Source organism: Solea solea, chromosome 17, assembly GCF_958295425.1.
Source record: "Solea solea chromosome 17, fSolSol10.1, whole genome shotgun sequence".
Lineage (NCBI taxonomy): Eukaryota > Metazoa > Chordata > Actinopteri > Pleuronectiformes > Soleidae > Solea > Solea solea.
The window spans coordinates 15621255-15640169 of NC_081150.1; the positions used below are offsets into that span (position 1 = coordinate 15621255).

General features: G+C 43.0%; 2 protein-coding genes across 5 annotated transcripts in view; one reads left to right on the forward strand and one right to left on the reverse strand.

The window, feature by feature from the left end:
• The window catches only part of si:dkey-174m14.3 (uncharacterized protein LOC563117 homolog), a 31096-nt gene extending 15133 nt beyond the window's left edge, over positions 1 to 15963 (forward strand). For 2 of the 4 annotated variants that reach the window (XM_058613201.1, XM_058613202.1), the window contains exons 2-7: positions 2933 to 3145; positions 7021 to 7182; positions 8301 to 8367; positions 11021 to 11128; positions 11507 to 11587; positions 13709 to 15963. In XM_058613201.1, coding sequence (XP_058469184.1) covers positions 3048 to 3145; positions 7021 to 7182; positions 8301 to 8367; positions 11021 to 11128; positions 11507 to 11587; positions 13709 to 15112 — 1920 coding nt within the window. In that variant the 5' untranslated portion in view covers positions 2933 to 3047 and the 3' untranslated portion in view covers positions 15113 to 15963. The remainder of the gene's footprint in view (positions 1 to 2932; positions 3146 to 7020; positions 7183 to 8300; positions 8368 to 11020; positions 11129 to 11506; positions 11588 to 13708) is intronic. The other 2 variants (XM_058613200.1, XM_058613203.1) reach the window with 1 other exon arrangement.
• rdh14b (retinol dehydrogenase 14b) lies at positions 15955 to 18619 on the reverse strand. The gene is made up of 2 exons (XM_058613205.1): positions 18013 to 18619; positions 15955 to 17559 (listed from the first exon to the last, which is right to left on the reverse strand). The coding sequence occupies exons 1-2, from the start codon at positions 18364 to 18366 to the stop codon at positions 16942 to 16944; spliced, it is 972 nt and encodes a 323-aa protein (XP_058469188.1). The 5' UTR covers positions 18367 to 18619; the 3' UTR covers positions 15955 to 16941.
• Between the last annotated feature and the right edge of the window lie 296 nt (positions 18620 to 18915).

Sequence of the window (18915 nt, forward strand, 5' to 3'; positions counted from 1 at the left end):
TTTCCTGAGAGCCGATCTATCTGCAAAGTAGACATGCTCAGGAAGGCAGGAAAAGGGGAAAAAACAGGTAGAAGGAACACACAGGGGCATTTCACTAGTATTTGGCTATAGCTTCTCATTCTTTCCTAACTGGCTACAATTCATCTCCTCTCGCTGGCAGTCTTTATTTTTCTCCTCTTTCTCATTTCTTAACTTCAATGTCCTCCTCCTGCTCTTCTACCACCTCCCCTTCCTCTCCTCTTTAATGCTCTAAGTTCCTCTCAAATGTCAGTGTGGCACGAGTGGGTGGCAGGCAGCGCCATCTGAAAAAGCCCCAGCTATGGTTTTGCTGCAGTATGAGGATCAGCGAAGGGAAGGAAGGAGAAGCAAGTGAATGAGCAAGGGAGAGAGCGTTTCTTCCTCTTTTTTTCTTTTTTGCTGTTTTTTTGCCTCTTTTTTGCTGGAAACACCTGAGATGTGTCGCTTACAACTGTCCTTTTTTTGACTTATGTGATGGATTGTGTTGTTGTTTTTTTTAAATCCCAGCGAAAGAGACAAGGACAGAATGGGCAGAGCTGATGCTGCAGCAGTAACACCCACACACACACACACACACGCAGGTGTACGGTGCACTCATGCAGAAGCAAACGTCCATAAAAACGAACAAGTATTGAACTGCATGTAGCCTAAAAAAGAAGCCTTATACAAAGACATGCTTACGCACACACTCACATGTATCCAAAGCTGATGTGCTATGACTCAGAGGGAAGCAGCTGGAGTGAAGGCTCCAGTGGCAGCGGTGAGCTGTCACCATCTGGACGAGGACACGTCTCCTCACCCAACAGCATAAATCACCTCTAAAACAACAAGGTGTCATTGATTCTACGTGTTTTTCCTCATGTCCGGTTTATATCTGCATGTATGTGCACAGTGGTAATCATCCGATCCATGATGATTGCACTGTCCCAGTTGTTGTCGCTTGTCTGTCAGTTTATTGTTTATTGTTTATTAGGATACCCATGAGCTACGGGGTCCACATAAAACCAACAAAAAAGCCCATTAAAATGGGTAAATATAGAATATTATATCAAAATAATCACATACAGCAGCTGTATAATATGCATGTGCATATGTCTTATGTCATATTTCTGTTCCTTATGATTTTCACATGATTACATTTGTTTTTGTTTAGTTTGTTCGAGCTATCTTAATGGTGTGTTTTAGTAAGCTGAGGTGGAAGTGATTTCCATGGCTTGATAGAACAAGCTCCATCGTGTCCTTGATGGAGAAGGTCAGTGTTACCTTTTTACGAGCGGACAGTCCGGTGCTTGGATGAGATTCTGATGTCTCGTCTCATCGTATAACCAGCATCATTTGTCTGTGTGTGCTGGCATCTGCCGCACAGGTGTGAGATTGAGGGCAGGGGAGAAATATTTAAAAAATAAGGCGATGATGTGTTGGCGGCGGACGTTTGATACAGTGCAGGTTTTTGTCAAACAACAACATAAATACAGACACAAAAACCCTGAAAAGGATTTCTGTTTCAAGGCTGTGGCACTACACGATCTGTGGTGAGCGTCCACAATACATCCAATTTATTCAGAATATACCGTCGGTCATGTCTGTATTTTTCTCTGTGCTCTTTTTGATTTGAAAATGTGTGGTTGTGGAGTTGTTGAAACTCTTAATGTTTGACTGCTTTCCATATGATTGCTCATTTAAGTTTAGTCATGAAAATAATTTGTCTGACTTTTAAGTCGTTGTTGTTTTTTAGGGGCGTTAATATTATTGAAAACATGGGAATAACCTGATTCATGGAAACTGTCTGAACATGTTGTTTGAAAGGATATACAGTCAACATTTATACTCCTATAGACAGAAACAGAGAATGTTTTTTTTTTAGTTTTTCTCCCCAGAAATGACCAGCAACACATTAAGCAAACACTTTTAAAGGTTTTAAAGCATGAGATTGTGGTCTCATAATATGGACACCTGCAGCTCATCACACACTAGTCTAAAACAAGTAGCCGATCAGTCACACAAGGTGACCAAAGGGCCACACCACGAAGTGGAAACAAACTTAAGTTACAGCATCAAAACAAGACGAGGGAGTCTTTTTATTAACAGTAGCAACTGTATGTTTACATGGGCCCAAGTAATCGGGAAAAAAATAACTATCTGAAAACTTGAGGGCTGGTGTATGTCGTTCGTCCTTCGAGGTTGGTGTTTAAATATCAAAAGTTTCTCCAGTCATGACTTCCTCGTTCACACGAAAGTCACACACCCACAGAAGAGGAAGAAAACGAGACGGACAGTGGCCCGGCAGAGCGTTTGTTTGCTACAGAAGCAGAAGTGAAGCTTCTTCTTCTTCTGCTTCTACTTCTGGAGAGTTAGACAACTCATGCCAAAGTAGTCCGCTCCGACTGAGCGCTTGATGCATGTGTGTACGTACACCACAATCGGAAACAAATGTTGTCGGAAAGGAGAAATTTGGCACACGTAACCAGAGCTACTGTTACAAAGAGACTCCCTTGCTCTCCAAAGTTGCAAATACATCTTCAAATAATTGCTGACCTCTGCTGCTTAAGAGACAAGAACATCCGAAACTTGGCATTTACCATTAACCCTTGATAACGTTGTCTTTGCTTCCATCTTAAGTGAGACTTTGTGGAGGATAAAGTGCATAACAAAGAGCCCCAAAGTACACCAGCAAAAAGTGTTTAATTATGAATTTCACCCATTAAAAAGCTGCTAAATCTTTACAATGGATTGCTAATCTGTATTTTAGTGTCGAGTTTATTGCTGTCTCAGCATTTCCTCCCCCCTGCCAAAGACAAAAGTGTGGGGGAATTATTGGCAAACATCAGAGCTGAGTTTTTAATATCGACTTCATCCTTCACACAGGATCCACGCGGTTAACAGCCCCACCTGTCTGTTTTGCTTTGTTTGGCAGGGTCAACCCAGGTAGAGCCCTCAGTATCGCTGCAGGCCAGGCTTAGCCGCTCTCCTTCGGGGGGGGGGAAACTAACTCGCACGCCCGGCACCTTGTGGTCAACTCCTATAAACACATGAGAGGGAAGGAACACAGGCAAACCATGAAAAAGATATACATTGGCAAAACGGCCTTAAAAGTCCCCCGAAATGGCGGCAAACACCCAAAAAAGAGGTAAGAGTAAAACCGCCAGACGCCATCTCTCCATGTTATTTATCTGTTTGTCCGTCCGTCTGTCCATCCGCCCACGAGCCGTCCCCTCTCAGTGTCCCATGGTGCACGAAGCGGCCTCATCCCGCCTTCTCTTTGTTGCCCCGGGAAGTCACGCTGCCTCATCGCTGCCGATCATTTCATCTGACTCAGCTCCTGTTTCGCAGAGCAGGTCACTAATGGAGGATGTTCACGTCCCTCGAGCTACTTCACGTAAAACTCGCCCTCTGTCAAAACAACAAACACACCTGTATTCCCCTGCTAATGCCCGCCACTCAAAGAGAGGAGCGGGAGGTGAGGAAGTGGGGGCTGCTGGGTAACGCGGGCGCTGGAAATGCCAGCCAGTCAGTTGAGACATTCATTTAATCATTCCGGTGTTTTCCCCGCTCACTCACTGACTTGTGAACGCTGCAGCTCTCCGTGTAAACTCTGGTAAATGCCTCGGGAATAAACAACGATCCAGGTGCAGCGTAAAAAAAAAAAAAGAAAAAAATGAAACGATTGATCTTGTTATTGTGTTATTATTTTTGCGTCGTCGACTGAGAGTAGACAGAGAACAGAGCCTTCCTGCATAAACAGTCATAAATACTTTAATTGGCTGAGTGAAAAATAACTCAAAGGACACATTATCTAAAATGACAGTGCTGTCTGCACGGCAAATATGGATTTTCAAGAAGGTAAAAAAAAAAGCCTAATTTCTGGGAAATTGTTCCAATTTTTTTCCCTGGTGAGTAATACTTTTATTTTAAGTAGAAATAGCTAACTTTGTCTGAGGTTTAAATGCCAGTAACAAGGTGAGGTTTGAGGTTTGTAAGAACAAATGCACATCTTCTGACGGGAAGGAAGATAGTAGGAGTGTGTTGCAATCTGCAGTCTCGCCAGTAGATGTCACTAATTCTTACACAGTGTGACCTTGAAAAAAAGTTTTTTGACTAAATTCTGGATGCAGTGTCTCTTACCCTTTATTTTTACTCGTAAGTCACTTTGAGATTAAATGACGCGCTCTCTCTTTTCTCCACACTCTCTCGTGTGAGTCGCCTGTGGAGTTCCTCACAGTCATCCACAGTCGTCTTTAGGCAAACAAGTCCACTTGCTTACACTGAAGCCAACTCCCGACGTCGAATATAATCAACATCAAGGAAAGAAGAAAAAGAAGAGCAACACATTCCAGACAAATCAATCGCTCGCTGACTCTCTCTGCCAAGAAAAGTTGACAATTTGACGAGACGCAATTTGAAAAAAAAGTATAGAAAGTGAACCTACTGTACGCGCGAAACGGCGCATCTGGCTGGCTGGCTCTCGACTCGATCACACTACAGTGGTTTATTATTAATCGCGCGTGCTTTCCGTACTGTGACAGGCTAGAAAACTGCTGTGAAAAGGCCTTTTAGCAGCGGGGCTCTCCGTAATGGTGACTGAAAGTGTAGCTGGCAGCTCAGCCGAGATGTGATTTTTGGTTAAAGCTATACAGGAACGACTGAGATGTGGTCTCCGTGTAGCAGGAAGCTGAATTCTCGGCTCTTAAACATAAAAAAACGATGATCGTATATTTCGTACTGAGAAGCTTTAACCAGGATGGCGTTGTTACGGCGCTGAGCATCATGAACAGTGATACTGTGTGACTGCTACAGACACTGAATCACATTTGAACTGTAATCACAGTTGCCTTGATGCCACAAAAACAGACATACATTCAGAAACTGTTGCCTACAAATCGACTTTTCAGTGAGGTGGTTTTTTTACTAAAGTGAAGTCAGTCAACTCACATTTAAACTGTGTTCACATTCAGACTCAGTGTACAAAACCAAAATGCTCTAATCAAAAGTTACATTTCATTAAGTTGTGTTCTTTTGTTTGCTTCCTCTTTACAAAATGAGTCGATAGATAGATTTCACTCAGATAGATAGATAGATTTCACTCAGATAGATAGATAGATAGATAGATAGATTTCACTCAGATAGATAGATAGATAGATAGATAGATAGATAGATTTCACTCAGATAGATAGATAGATAGATAGATAGTTGGGTTAGGGTTAATTTCAGCCAGCAGCAGTAACAAGCCAGCAGTGGCTACAATATAATCCAGTGGGGCAACTGCGATATTGTACTATATGTCCATTAAAGTGCTTGTTTTCACCAGTAAATGGTTTATATTGTTATTTTTGGAGGCCGAGGGTCGCCCTGCTCTCGCTCTGAATTCGCTCAGAGACATGCGTGACGATTTATTAGCAAAAAAACAAGCACGTTTAGGGGACATAAAGTAAAATATCACTGTTACCCCATAGCAGTACATTGTAATAACCCACAACTGCCGACTGAACCACTCATTTTTGCAAGCTCTAATTACTTACGGCGCTTTTCCACTGGTGCTTTTTTTAGTACCTGCTCTGGTGAGGTTCCAAGCGAGGTCAGCTGATGGCCACTGATTGGTCAGAGAGCGTCGTCACTGGAAGAGTCATGAGCGCGACGTCCGACACAAGAATCATACCGAACAATGCCGAACTGTAGATCAGTTAAAAAGACTTACAAATCCTGGAGACATGCGTTAATCTCCAACATTTAGCAAGGACATTTCTAAATGTTTTATTTCAGCAACTGTGTCAGGCACAGAGTCTGTGCTCCAGTCATGCAGGAAGTACTCAACTAATCTTTTTAATGAACTGATTCTAATGATTCAGCGCAACATAAACAAACTGCTTTGCTTGTCACTCGTTTGTGTGTTTGTGTTGCGTATAAAAACAACATCAGGGCTGTGATGACCCCGCCAACGTTGAGGAGGTTCTATATTAATGGGAAACGAGTTCCCCTTTAATACTGTAGCCTAATGATGCATGGTACTGTTCACAATTTAAGTCAAATTATTTATAGGACAAAAAATATTCAATAAAGTTGCAGCATACCTGCAGAAACATGTCATATTTATAACCCAGCCACATTTCAGACAATGATGGCTCCAAATGATGCGGGGCATTAGATGACACCTCCACTTTTAGTAGCCTTAAAAAAAAGCCCTTCAAATGAACCTGTCTTTGGATTTGTGCTGTGTCTCTGTCTCAGCCCCCGTCACTCTGCATCTGTAATCTCATTAAAAAAAAAAAAAAGGAGGATGAAAAGAGGAAGTGAAAAGAGCAACACGGCCACGTCTCCATCCACTCGCCGCTATCTGTCATCTGGCAGCAGATAGAGTCATTACCCTCCTTTCTCCATCTGTCCGTCAATACAGGGTCCATTAAGCCCGGCCGTGCACGCTCAGATACATCACAGGCAGTAGGCATTTCCTCTTCCACTCACACTTTGCCTTTTATTAGATTGAAGCCCAGGTAATGCACAAGGCCTAAAAATAGTCATCTCACTGAATTACGTGTGTGTGGGGGGGGGGGGGGTGCGCGTGCGTGTGTGTGTGTGTGTGTGTCTCATATTTCATCATTGTACATTGTGCATTTTTTTTTTTTTTCTTTTCTATCTGATGATTGGGTTTCTGTGTGATGAGCTGCACAGCCGGAAAAAAGAAAGAAAAAAGAACTTGTGTACAAAGATGTAACGTCTCAAAAACAAAGGGAAAGAAAAGCTCTCGTCTGGATTCTTAATTAGAGATCTGTGTTTTGGTCTGGTGTTTTCTCCTCACAAAGCACTTTTCCCACACAACTTTCCCTGCTTTTATCACCCTCTCATGATGTTTTCATCACTGTTGCATGGCCATTCTGGGGTGCATTAAAGAGATACGCAGAGCCTTTATAAGTCCTTTTAGAGAAGAATATGCCCAAGTTACAATCTTGTTGCCCTGAGAACAACTATCTGTGTGTGTGTGTGTGTGTGTGTGTGTGTGTGTGTGTGCAGCTCTTTGCTGGAGCAGAAGGAGGACTTACGGAAGAGGCTTTCCTACACAACCCACAAGCTGGAGCTGCTGCAGGGTGAATTCGACTCCACGCGGCAGTATCTGGAGACGGAGCTGCGCAGAGCTCAGGAGGAGCTGGACAAGTTTACTGATAAACTGCGCAGGTGGGCCACAGATAAGATACATGAAACAGTGAGAGAAGTTCACAAAGGCTGACTGTGGAGGAGGAGCTTGAAGTCAGAATTCTGAGGAAAAAAGTCAGAATTATGTGAGGAAAAGTCAGAATTCTGGGGGAAAAAAAGTCAGACTTTTGAGGAAAAGTCAGAATTCTGAGGAAAAAAGTCAGAATTTTGAAGAAAAGTCAGAATTTTGAAGAAAAGTCAGAATTTTGAAGAAAAGTCAGAATTCTGAGGAAAAAAGTCAGAATTCTGTGGAAAAAAGTCTGAATTCTGAGGAAAAAATTCAGAATTCAGTTCAGAGATTAAAAAATGTATTATTTATTTACAAGAAAAGTATTTTTTCTAGTGTCCCAAGAGCAAAAGACAAAAGACAACTGTCCAATCAATTAAACGTGAGTGGGTTTTTTTTAATGTAAAATCTTAATCTGGTAAACGACTACTCACTTTAAATAAAAAATAAATGTAGTTGAGTTAAAGTATGAAAATGGAAATCATCCTGTACTCTAAAATTGACTTATGTACAGAACTGTCGTAAATACTGCTGTCAGTATATGTTATATTAGTCCCATAAATCAGAGCAAAGAAAAAAAAGGATCCACATTTAAAAGGTTTTAATGATCTGGGTTGGGTAAAGATTTTGGCAACTTGTAAGAGAAAACTGCCTACAGTACACGTACAGCATATATATATATATATACACATATGTATACATATATGTATATATATATATATATATATACATATATATACATACATATATAGAGGAGAGCAGAGATTTACTGTGGATGAAAATAGTATTTTTAAAAGTTTTACATAATAAATGTGTATACACGTTATAATCATAAAAATCATAATAAATAATAATATTATAATATTATTAATAATTTCCATGATATAATTATATCAATAGAGGGAGGTCAGTGAGAAAAATGAATCTCTCTGAAGGTGCTGTAAACTGTAGACCTGTATTCTGAAGAACGGGCTCGTTTTAATCTGGGATACATTTCCCACTGTTACTCTTCATACACTGTGCAGTGTGTGTGGTTTGTGTTTGTATACGCTGTTATCTGTCAGTGATCAGTGTTGTTTGTTGTGTCGTTCAGAATACAGAGCAGCTACTCAGCACTGCAGAGGATCAACCAGGATCTGGAGGAAAAGATCCAAAGGAATGTAAGTGTTTAAGCCTCAGTGTCCTTGTGTGTATTTTAAGTTTTACCTCTTTAGGACATAGATATTCACAAGGATATCTCACAGAATTTCAAAGTAAAAGTGCTTGTTTTAATATTTTATGATGTATACTTCACAATTAAATCATATTTATGGTGCAAATAAATCTATTAATACCCAAAACAGATTAAAATTAATCTAAAGTCAATAATACAATCAATAATATCGTAGACAAGTGTAATTAAAATGCCAAACAAGCTTGTTGGCGATGTTTTTATTATAACTTTGATTGGGCCACTCGTTATCAACTGAACTGGGGGGCCCGTTTTGACACCTTTGATCTATAGGAAAGTTTTCCCAACAAATGGCCCAAAAAGAGCTAGAGGTCAGAGCCAGAGAATGAGTGGACTGTTCTGCGATGATAGAAAGGCAACAGTTACTCAAACTAGAACATTCTGAACTGTCAAAAATTGATGAAAAACAGAAACAACATGTTTTAAACTTGTCACATTTCATAAACGGCTGATGATACAGATTACATTTTTGGTTTGTGAGCGTCAGGAGGCTTTCAGGAGCTCACACTTTTAAATTTGTGAAAAACAGGTGTGAATTGACATAGAAAAATCTGTCATCCTCGTCATCATTTAAAAAAAACCAAAAAAAAAAACCCTCCAGAGCTGAGTTTTAACATAGAAGTCAATGGGAGGTTTGGCCAGAACTATCTCCACCTTTAGGTGATTGTAAAAAAAAACACAAGTTATATGAAAATGAAAACAACACACATGGTTAGACAACAACCATAGCAACGTTTTTATGTGAAAATTGTGTAGGAGAAGAGTTTTTTGGGTTTATTTTTCATGGACCTCAGTGAGTGTGCCACTCTAACTTGCACAATACACACTCATTATAAAATCTGAAAATGTCCAAAAAATACAAAACTTAAACTGCAATTGTTTTTAAAACCGTAATATGTATCGAAACTTTGATTTAGGTGAGACACGTCTCAAGTCTAGTGACCCGTTCAAAGTTTCAACCACCTCTCTACGTTAAAGTATGACGACACTGTGAGGCTCCAAAGTGGTCTGGGTTGAAATAGTTTTTTTCCCCATTCAAGTGTATGTAAAATTATTCGCAGTACTACTTGACTACCAGCGATGAATGCCCAACACGTCGAACCTTGAAAGAGATGGACTATGGCAGCAGAAGATCACACTCGGTGACAATCCTGTGTGCCTAATAAAGTGAGCGTGTTTGTGGAAGAGAATTCCAGTGCTGGCTGGTTTTAGTGCACAGAAGAAAAAGTAGCATGTAAATAAGTCGGTGGGGTTCAGAGATGGTACAGAGCGCGCTCGCTCGCAGAGACAATTTGAATATGAATGCCTCGCTGTTGGTGCCACTGACGTTAATTATGTCTCATTACAATTGGCTGTCCTCCTCCCAATGGCAGAGTGATAGCGCAGCCTTTGTTCCTTGGTGCGCTGCACCTCACTTCATTTGTCAGACATTGCTTGTGCCAGTGGAGAGATACAATTAATCAGACTGCCTGAGAACACAGCATTACCATCAGGGGTCTTTGCTGCTGCTGCTGCTGCTGCTGCAGAACAGACGGAGGAAAGAGAAAGAAAGAAAAGAAAGAGAGAAAGAAAAGTGATAATAATCACAGTGCACCTCACTGTCCTATAGTGACAGTGTGAGATACCAGGTACAGATAATAAGGAGATGAAGGTCACTTTTATTAGAATAAAAATGCTCTTTTTAAAAAACAAAAAAAAACAAAAAAAAGAAATAAATAATGTCCAACAGGTTTGTTTCTTTTGTTTTTCTTGATGAAGCATCCTCATCTGCCGTTATTGATTCCGCTCACATATTCCTTCCCCGAGGGTGAGAGAGGTGCTGAGTCAGTCTCTTTGTCAAGCTTGTTTACTCCAGAGGGGCCACAGACCCATCCGACCCCCTCGGCCCCCCCTTAACGATAGAGAATGTAATTACGAGACAGATAAACATGGTGATGTACTCGCAGTGTCTGCGCACCCACTCGCGCCCTGTTCCAAGGAAGGGGGAAAAAAGTGTGAAGTGAAGAGCACCAAAAAAAACGTCTGCACACTTCAGGACTTCAGACGCCCCGTGTTTCCGCGCATCAAAGTTGCAACACAGGAATGCATTGGCTCTTCGTTGGCATACAGGGACGGAAAAAATGAGAGAAAACAGTGACCAATTGTACGCGGCGCTGTCTCACACGTCTGCGTCGTGTCGTGCTTGTAGGGAAAACAACAACGATGTTGGAGGCAGCCTGCGTTTAATCTCTGACAAGGTGTGAATGAAAGAAAACAAAACCTCCGGTGAATACACATTTGGAGGCTCTTTCTCCCCTGACACATGACAACACAATGTAAAACATTACCAACAAGACGTCATCGTAGAACAAGATAAGTTAAGATTGTGAGGGAAATTATATTTGAAAAGGACAAAGGTCAGTGAACCAAACAAGGAGCCAAACTTGGCTCCAGTGAGCTGGACACACTGGAGTCTCAGTGTTAAATGTGGAGATAATGTGGAGATTTCCAGGGGCCAATGGTCCCTTCAGACCCTTTTTAACAGTAAAAGTTAGAAACTGTCTGATAAGATAAGATAAGAAACCTCTTACTTTTCTCACCAGTCCCAGCACCACGACGATGAGAAGCGTGCTTTGAGCCGAGAGATCATCGTCCTCAACAATCGCCTGATGGAGGCCAAGCTCACCATCGAGAAGCTACAAGAGGACAACGTGAATAAATTATTTATTTATTTGAAAGTTGCACACTACCCTAGTTTTTAAGACTGTCCGAAATTAAATATGTACGGGAACCAAAATTAAGACGGACGATTTTATCTCTGATTGTCCAAGTTGATGACAGCAAAAAAGATGTGATCGTTTAGAGACACTTTGGCTTCTATGCTTCTTTGGAAATGTTTACTTTCTACGGAGCCCCAGACATGACATGGGGGGAAATAATGTATAACGTGCGCACTAATTAATATTTCGTGGCCACGGAATACACAAATGAGAGTTTATTTCTTCCCACGTCATGTCTGGGTCTCCGTAATTGTCGGAGAAGAGTTGAAATGTATGTTTCCAAAGTAAGATTGTGTCGTGTCCTCACAGGATGTGTACAGAAAGGACTGTAACCTCGCTGCTCAGCTTCTGCAGTGCAACAAGTCTCTTTACATGGCCCAGCTCTCTGAGGTGAGTCTTGTGTTGTATTGACTTTACTGTGTTATTTGGTTTTTCCATTCAGCCCCGGGTCTTATTTTATACCACTTCAGTCCACTGCAGCTCAACTTTTCCAACTCAATTGTTTTGTTGTTGTATTTTCTTCCTTGTATTGCACTCGTGGTTCAAAATAAATCCATATCAATTTGAGGAGTATACATTTCAACCCCTACATCACGACGCTCACATTCAACAAATAAGACCCCGGCATTTGATAGAAACCCAGAGAGTTACCTACAAGTGTGGTGCAGTTGAATATTACAGGTTACAGAGAAATATGGGGTGAAATAGCTGTGGAGGAGAGGTTCTCCAGGTTACGGATTCCCATTTTAAGGCCACGACAAACCAAATAGAATCTTTATTTTTAGGTGATCATACACGTATGGGTAGTATTGTTAATTTCCACCAATAAAATGAAGCCTTACGTCAGCTGACCGCAATCGTTAAACTCCAATCACAGCCATTGTCACACCAGGTCGCTAAATACTCACGCAGCAACAGCATGAAACGTAAACGTATGCCAACGGGCCTTATTTCCCTTTCTTTCCCCTGGCTTTGTCTCCGTCTCTGTTATTATATCTGTAATGTGTACGACGTCTTCCTCTCTGTGTTCGGTGTAGCGTTACAGTGCCACTTACAGTCCTGGCATATGTACTACAGCGTTTTGAGTCTTTTTACGGGGAGCTTTTTTAACACAGCAAAGAAAAAGATTGTTTTCCTCTCGTGCCGTTTCCGTGTGGATGTGGCTTTTTATGTCGATATTTAAGTCTTTTTTATTGGGAAAAAAAGGGGGGGGGGGGGGGAGTTAAAAAATACAAAACGAGACAAAATATAAATGTAGAGTGCACCACAGCATCACCGTGCTGTGCTGCGTTCTCTTGTGAGAGGAGAAGCATGTGGGTATTGATGAGTGTTGTAACATCAGGCCAGCTTGGCAACACTTCTCCCTGCATCAGCCCTGGGCTTTGTGCCTCCGTCGTGTGGCACGAGCAGATTCTAAAGCCTGCAAGTGTCCACAAGGTTAAAGAATGTCCTGTTTTTTTTCTCCCATATCACTGAATGGAAATGTCAATCCAAATTGCATTTGGTTACGTAAGGCAGAATAAGCATGCCCACACACGTTTACTGCACACACAAACACATACACACACTGGCTCTGCACAGTATATATATATATATGATCTGTTATGGAGTGAAAAACAGTTCAGATCTGCCAAATGTAATGGAGGTCAGAGGCTATATATGCACTTAGTGTACGTCCACGGTTCTGCTGGTCCTGTGGGTGGAAGCTAATCGAAAGCATATTGATGAATGGCGCTGCAGCATTTTTGAGAAATGCAGTGGCTCCTCAGTGCCCACAGTGGCGCTTTAGTCGTTTGTTTTGCTGCAAATCAAACACACACACACACACACACACACAGTGAGTGTACGTGTGTGAAATGATAGTGCTCGGATTTTCTCAATACTACATAAAAAGTCAAATGTGATCTTATTCAAAATGAGCTCAAGTTTGGTCCAAGTGGTAATGTGATGATAAAATGCATTTGCATGCTCTCTCTGTCTCCTCCATCCACAAAGTTATAATTAACTTGCCTCTCATTGCCAATTAGGAACAACTGACTAGATCACCGTTGATGGTGTGCTGCAGTTGGCTTAATGCTTGTTGCTATGGAGAGGCACAGATAGTGGATATAGGCTTTTTTTTTTATATTGAGGAATTCTCAGAATAGAACAATGTCTTCCTTTTTACCATGGAGGGCAGCTCAGTTCTCCTTCATGTTCACATTCATTTTTCCCCTGAAAACGATGCTCATATTTTGTAAACTGTATTCGCGAACACGTGGCGCGGCGACATAAATCGATTACTGTAAAACGTGACACACTGACACACATAGAGACAACAAAAGCAGAAGAACCAACACATTAATACACTGAATGAACAAATACAGGACAAGATAAGATAATCCTATATCAGTCTCATGATGGGGACATTTACTGAGCTACAGCGCAGACAGAATGATTCTTCGTTTCCTGCACTTACACCAACATTTTAAACACACGTTTTCTCTTCCATTTCTTTATTCCTCTTTCCAGCTGCCCGCCGAGTTTCAGGAGCGACTGACCATGCACATGGAGGAGTCTCCCCTCTGTCACACCTACTCCGACTCCGTTCCGGCCTCGCTCATTGCCAAAGTGCTCGAGAAGCCGGACGAGGCCTGCAGCAGCAGCCAGGCCTCGCGTTCTCCGAGCCCCCAAACCCAGGACCATGCTTTTATTTTGGAGAGGTTGGGCCCGGGGCAGCGCCTGGGTCTCCGTGCAGCTTACAAATCTGACCTGTACGCCAGTGACACTGCCTTGTACTGTCCTGATGACCGGCACCGCGAGCGAAGGCCCAGCATGGACCTCCACGGTCAGAGACAGTTGGTGTACGGGCCCCAGAACTCTACCGACAGTACCCCAGAGGAGGGGTCAGTTGGGCTGAGGCCCGGCTTCTCCCAGGAACACTTTGCTAAGTTTCCGCCCCCACTGGGTGTGGGCTCCAGCTCCTACTCCAGTTTCAGTGGAGGGGGATCTGAGGACAAAGGAAATGGCCCTCCCAGCAGTGGAGCATCCTCCCCTCACCATCATTCCCTCTACATGGACTGGAGAGATGAAGGGGAATATGAGCGGAAGAGTGACTCATCCTGGGAGAGGGACAGTCCAAGAGGCTTTGCCAACGCTCATCCCTTCCAACAGACGGAGCTGAGCCACCACCAGAACGGCAGCTCGCCCGTCTACAGCCGCACCATGTCCTCCTGTTTCAGTGAGCCCTACGAGCCGCTCCCCCCCTCTTCTTCGCCAAGTGTTGCCTACGGAGACAGTCGTCGTGGCAGCGCGTTAGCTCCGGAAGAGGAGGAGCTGATTGGTCGATGGAGACAACTCAGCGTGGAGGACTTGGGTGCCCACACCTACCGCAGCCCGGGCCGGGCTTCACCTTACAGCTTCTCAGAGCAGCACTTCTCCGTGCGGCCCGCTAAGATCCGACTCGGACCGCTCTACAGCAGCTTCCAGGAGGGGGCTGACTATTACCATCAAGGAGTGGGTGCCGTGGACTCGGTGTGGGTGGCAGCCAGCTCCAGCCCTGAATGCAGTCCAGGGCTGCGGCAGGCGCACAGCCAAGCCCACCTCTACCGAGGCGAGGACAGCCAGGAGTCAGAGCACAGCCTCTACCACTCAGGGAGCTCCAAGGACAGGGAGGGAAACATGGCAGCTGGTGGCCAGAGCACGGATTATGTAGATCCCAGCCCCAACAGCTCCACTGAGTCTCTCAACCAGAGGTCCATGGAGATGCAGCACTACCAAGTGGAGATGCACAACTTGCCTCCACAGGGGAGCCAGTCTCCGCCACCGGTCCCGCCCCCTCCTCCCCCTCCATACAACCAAAAATTTGGCTCTCTGGGACTTTCCCGGAAGGACAGTCTGACCAAGGCCCAGCTTTATGGAACTCTCCTGAACTGAATGACCTTCCAATCGTGCGTTTGTCCTTGACAGGACGATGGGGTAAGAAGCCCCAGTGCGTCCAGCTGCACCTTCTGTACGCGCGACCGATTTGGCAGGAAATCGTTTGAATAGAAGCCAGAGGTCGAGTCATTCAGCACGACAAACCTGAAACCACAGCTGAGGATTTTAAAGCTTTGAATCTCACCCGTTTACACTATTACATTTGTCCGGAGGAAGAAGTAAGAGTTGGAAGTGGAGCTCAGTTTGTACAGTGATGTATTTAAAAATACAAATGTATAAATATATACTTGTAACTACAAATTGAGTGATATATTTTGTATGTGACTGTTGGCGAGAAACACACCCAAAACGATCAAAGTGACGAACCTGGAACTTCTGCATACATTCAAAAACTGCCAATTCTATATTTGAAACCACAGAAAGGTCGACTTATATTATTATATACCGTGAGCGAGAAACGATTAGTTCCAGTCATTATTTTTTAATCGACTGACAGTGTGAGGATTTAAAATGAGAGAACGCAATAGGAAAAAAAAATCACTCAAACGAACAACATACATTTTGTTTTTCTTCTCTTGATGGAATTTGACAGTGTTGATAGATGTGCTATATTGTTATTGATGGAACGTTTTGAGGTCTGTTTTAACAGTCAGTATTACTTTAATTTTTTGCTCTTCTATTTCCCACCGAGAGGTGGTTTTCCTGCCCCCATTCTACCTCAGACTTGGATGCCCACACCCCATTAAGCCACTGTAACCTTGTTTCTTCGACTACGATGCATGATTATATATATTTTGGTTGTTTTGTTCACCTAATAAAGCACAAACCAGTTCACCATCTGTATTCAACCTTCTTTGGAAACAGTGGTTTTATTAGCATATACAGGACTTTCAGTCATCACAGGGGTTTCATTTTTGTCCTTGAGCGTCTTAACATACTGCTTCATCCTTTTTCCACTGATTTCCCCTCTATAAGAGGTCCGACAGGATTTACCTGTGAATCCACTGTCCACCTTATTGTTCCTGTTCTTCAGACACAGCAGAGACACTTGAAACACAGCAGGAGTGTAAACTTGATTAACAACCCCTCTTCTTACTTCCCAACACTGCAGAATATGGACAAATGTAGCACTAACAAACGTGCTGTTCACTCTGCCCTGTGGGTTTGCACAGCACGAGGAACAATGTGACTTCCTCTGAGGCAAAAACGTGACCGCTCAGTTTGGCTTTGATGAATATGAGATAAGCTCACTCACTCACTTTCATCATGACGGGTGAGTGTCAATCCTGGTCACTGGCATAAAGGCAAAGTGCTATTTAATCTTCAAAGTATTGAGCAGGAATGGGTAGAGAGTCTGTTGATGTACTACTTACAAGCCTGTAAAAAAAAAACAGTTGTATAATGTCTCATGTGCTCTGGCAGTAGCTTTCAAAAATATAACTCTAAGTTAAGGAAATACCATTTTAAAACACTGGAGTAGACCTTGAAGTGCTCTGTGCATGGGTGTTGTTTTTTTAGAATGATTCTCCTTTTTAGAAAGGGTTTCTAGGAAATCAAAAAGTACGACAATTTAATGCAGATTTGCTTTACAGGCACATTTTTCAATTTTATACAGTCAACTCTTTGCTCTGCAACCTTATTACAGCAGATTAGCTCACTGAGACTAAATTAACTGGCACACTATGTCAGCCCGTTAATGAATTTATCGCAAATGGTCTTTTCACAAGTCATCTGAGACTCTGTGGGGCTGCTTGGGTTTTTATTATTTTGTTAAAGAATGCACAATTTCCCAGAAATACTATCCTATCCACAGAAGAGGACTGTGCTCAGTTAGTGAGTCCAACCATTCTGCTGCTTACATCCCACAGCTTCTTGGCTGCCTGCTCATCTGTAGCTGTGGCCATCAGCTGCTCCTCCTCGCAGTTAGCGAAACACTTCCCCGACACTCCCTCCACCTCTGGGGAGCAGGCCAGATAGAGCGGAGTCTGGGCTCCCTCAAGTGGACTCTTGAAAAAGACCAGCGAAGCGAGGTGGAACAGCGGCTTTGCCAGAAACGGGATTTGAACGTGCCTTCCTAGTTTGGTCCTCACGATGCCCGGGGTGAGAGCGTTGACCGTGACCCCCGTGCCCTCCAGCCGATGAGACAGCTCAAGTGCAAACAGCAGGTTGGCCAGTTTGCTCTGACTGTAGCAGAAGGCCTTGTCGTAGCTGTTTTCACTGTTCAGGTCATCAAAGTTAACGTGGCCGTACTTGTACAGCTTAGAAGAGACCACAACGACGCGGCTGGGGGCAGAAGATTTCAGGAGGTCCAGCAGGAGGTGAGTGAGGAGGAAGTGACCCAGGTGATTCACACCGAGCTGCATCTCAAAGCCGTCCTCCGTCTTCATGTAGGGACACTGGTAGACGCCTGCGTTGTTGATGAGCACGTCGATCTTGGACTCCTCCTAATGGGACAGAAATGTAAAACACGTCAGACAGGAGGACGCAGGAATAGACTTTTTTTTTTAAAGGGTTTTAGGGTTTATATCAGAAAATAAGAAGGAGGTGATCTGTCTACAAGCCAAGTGACACACACACAATATAGTCATCATTTGTCTTATAAACTGTATGCATATGAAACACTATAAAACATTATGAAAGTACCAATAAATGGTCCCACGATCTTTTGGTTGTCATTTGATTTAATACTGGTGTCTTAAACGGGTCATACAGAGACACCCAGTGGTTGTGAGAGGAAGTTTTAAAGTGCTCAAAACATATATTATGCAAACAGTGGCATGAGTGCTTGTGTAGTTTGGTGTTGTGAACACAAAAGTAGGTTAAACAACAATTAAATAGATTAATTAAAAAAATATATGCTTCTTCATTATCGAATACCTATAAATAAATGAACTCACCTCATTAATTTCCTCACAAAACTTTCGGACAGATGTGAGAGAAGCCAGGTCCAGGTTTTTGATGACCACCTCTCCCTGCTCTGCTCCCGCTTGCTTCCTAATGTCCTCGGCTGCCTCCTCAGCGCTCCGCTGGTCCCGACAAGCCATGATGACCCGGGCTTGAAGCTTCACCAGCTCCGTGGCCACGGCCTTCCCTATACCGCTGTTAGCCCCGGTCACGATCACCGTCTTTCCCCGCATAGTGTCGGCTGCATAGCGGAGCATTTTCCCTGCTTTCTGCGCAGGAAACAAACAGCGCATTAGGATGAGGGCGCCACCGCCGGCAACAGCAGCAACAAGCACCGCGGTAAGCATGAAGCAGGGACCGGTGACAGGTCAGCGGAAACCGTTGTTAGGTCAGCGGCGGGGACGAGCAGAACGAGTGGTTCGATTTAGCCGAGTGACAACAACATTACCCCGGAAATGATTATCTCACAACTTAGAACATAATTTTTTTAATTACTTTTATTTAAATACTCCGAGCAAACATATTATTAATTCACTATTTACCATAAGCGAAGCATTCTTAATCAATGCTTGTAGGCTAACTGAGGTAGCCTTTTTGTCAACTACTTCCGGTTCGTTTTGGTAACCAAACCACATCACATAACATACTAATTCTAGCACTAGTTTGACGCGTTTTTAAACATAAAACGCATTTGTGTGTGTTTATTGTTCAATGTTGAAGGGATCGGCATGGTTCGGCTTACTACAAAGTAGTTAATATTAGTGTAGTCCATCGATAAGATTTAAATGTATGTTTTTGCCAAGTTGCACGTATCAGTCATTAGGTGGAGCTATACGAATACAAATGGAATTTAAAAGAAAAGACATGGATAAAATAATTTGTGAATGAATGAACGA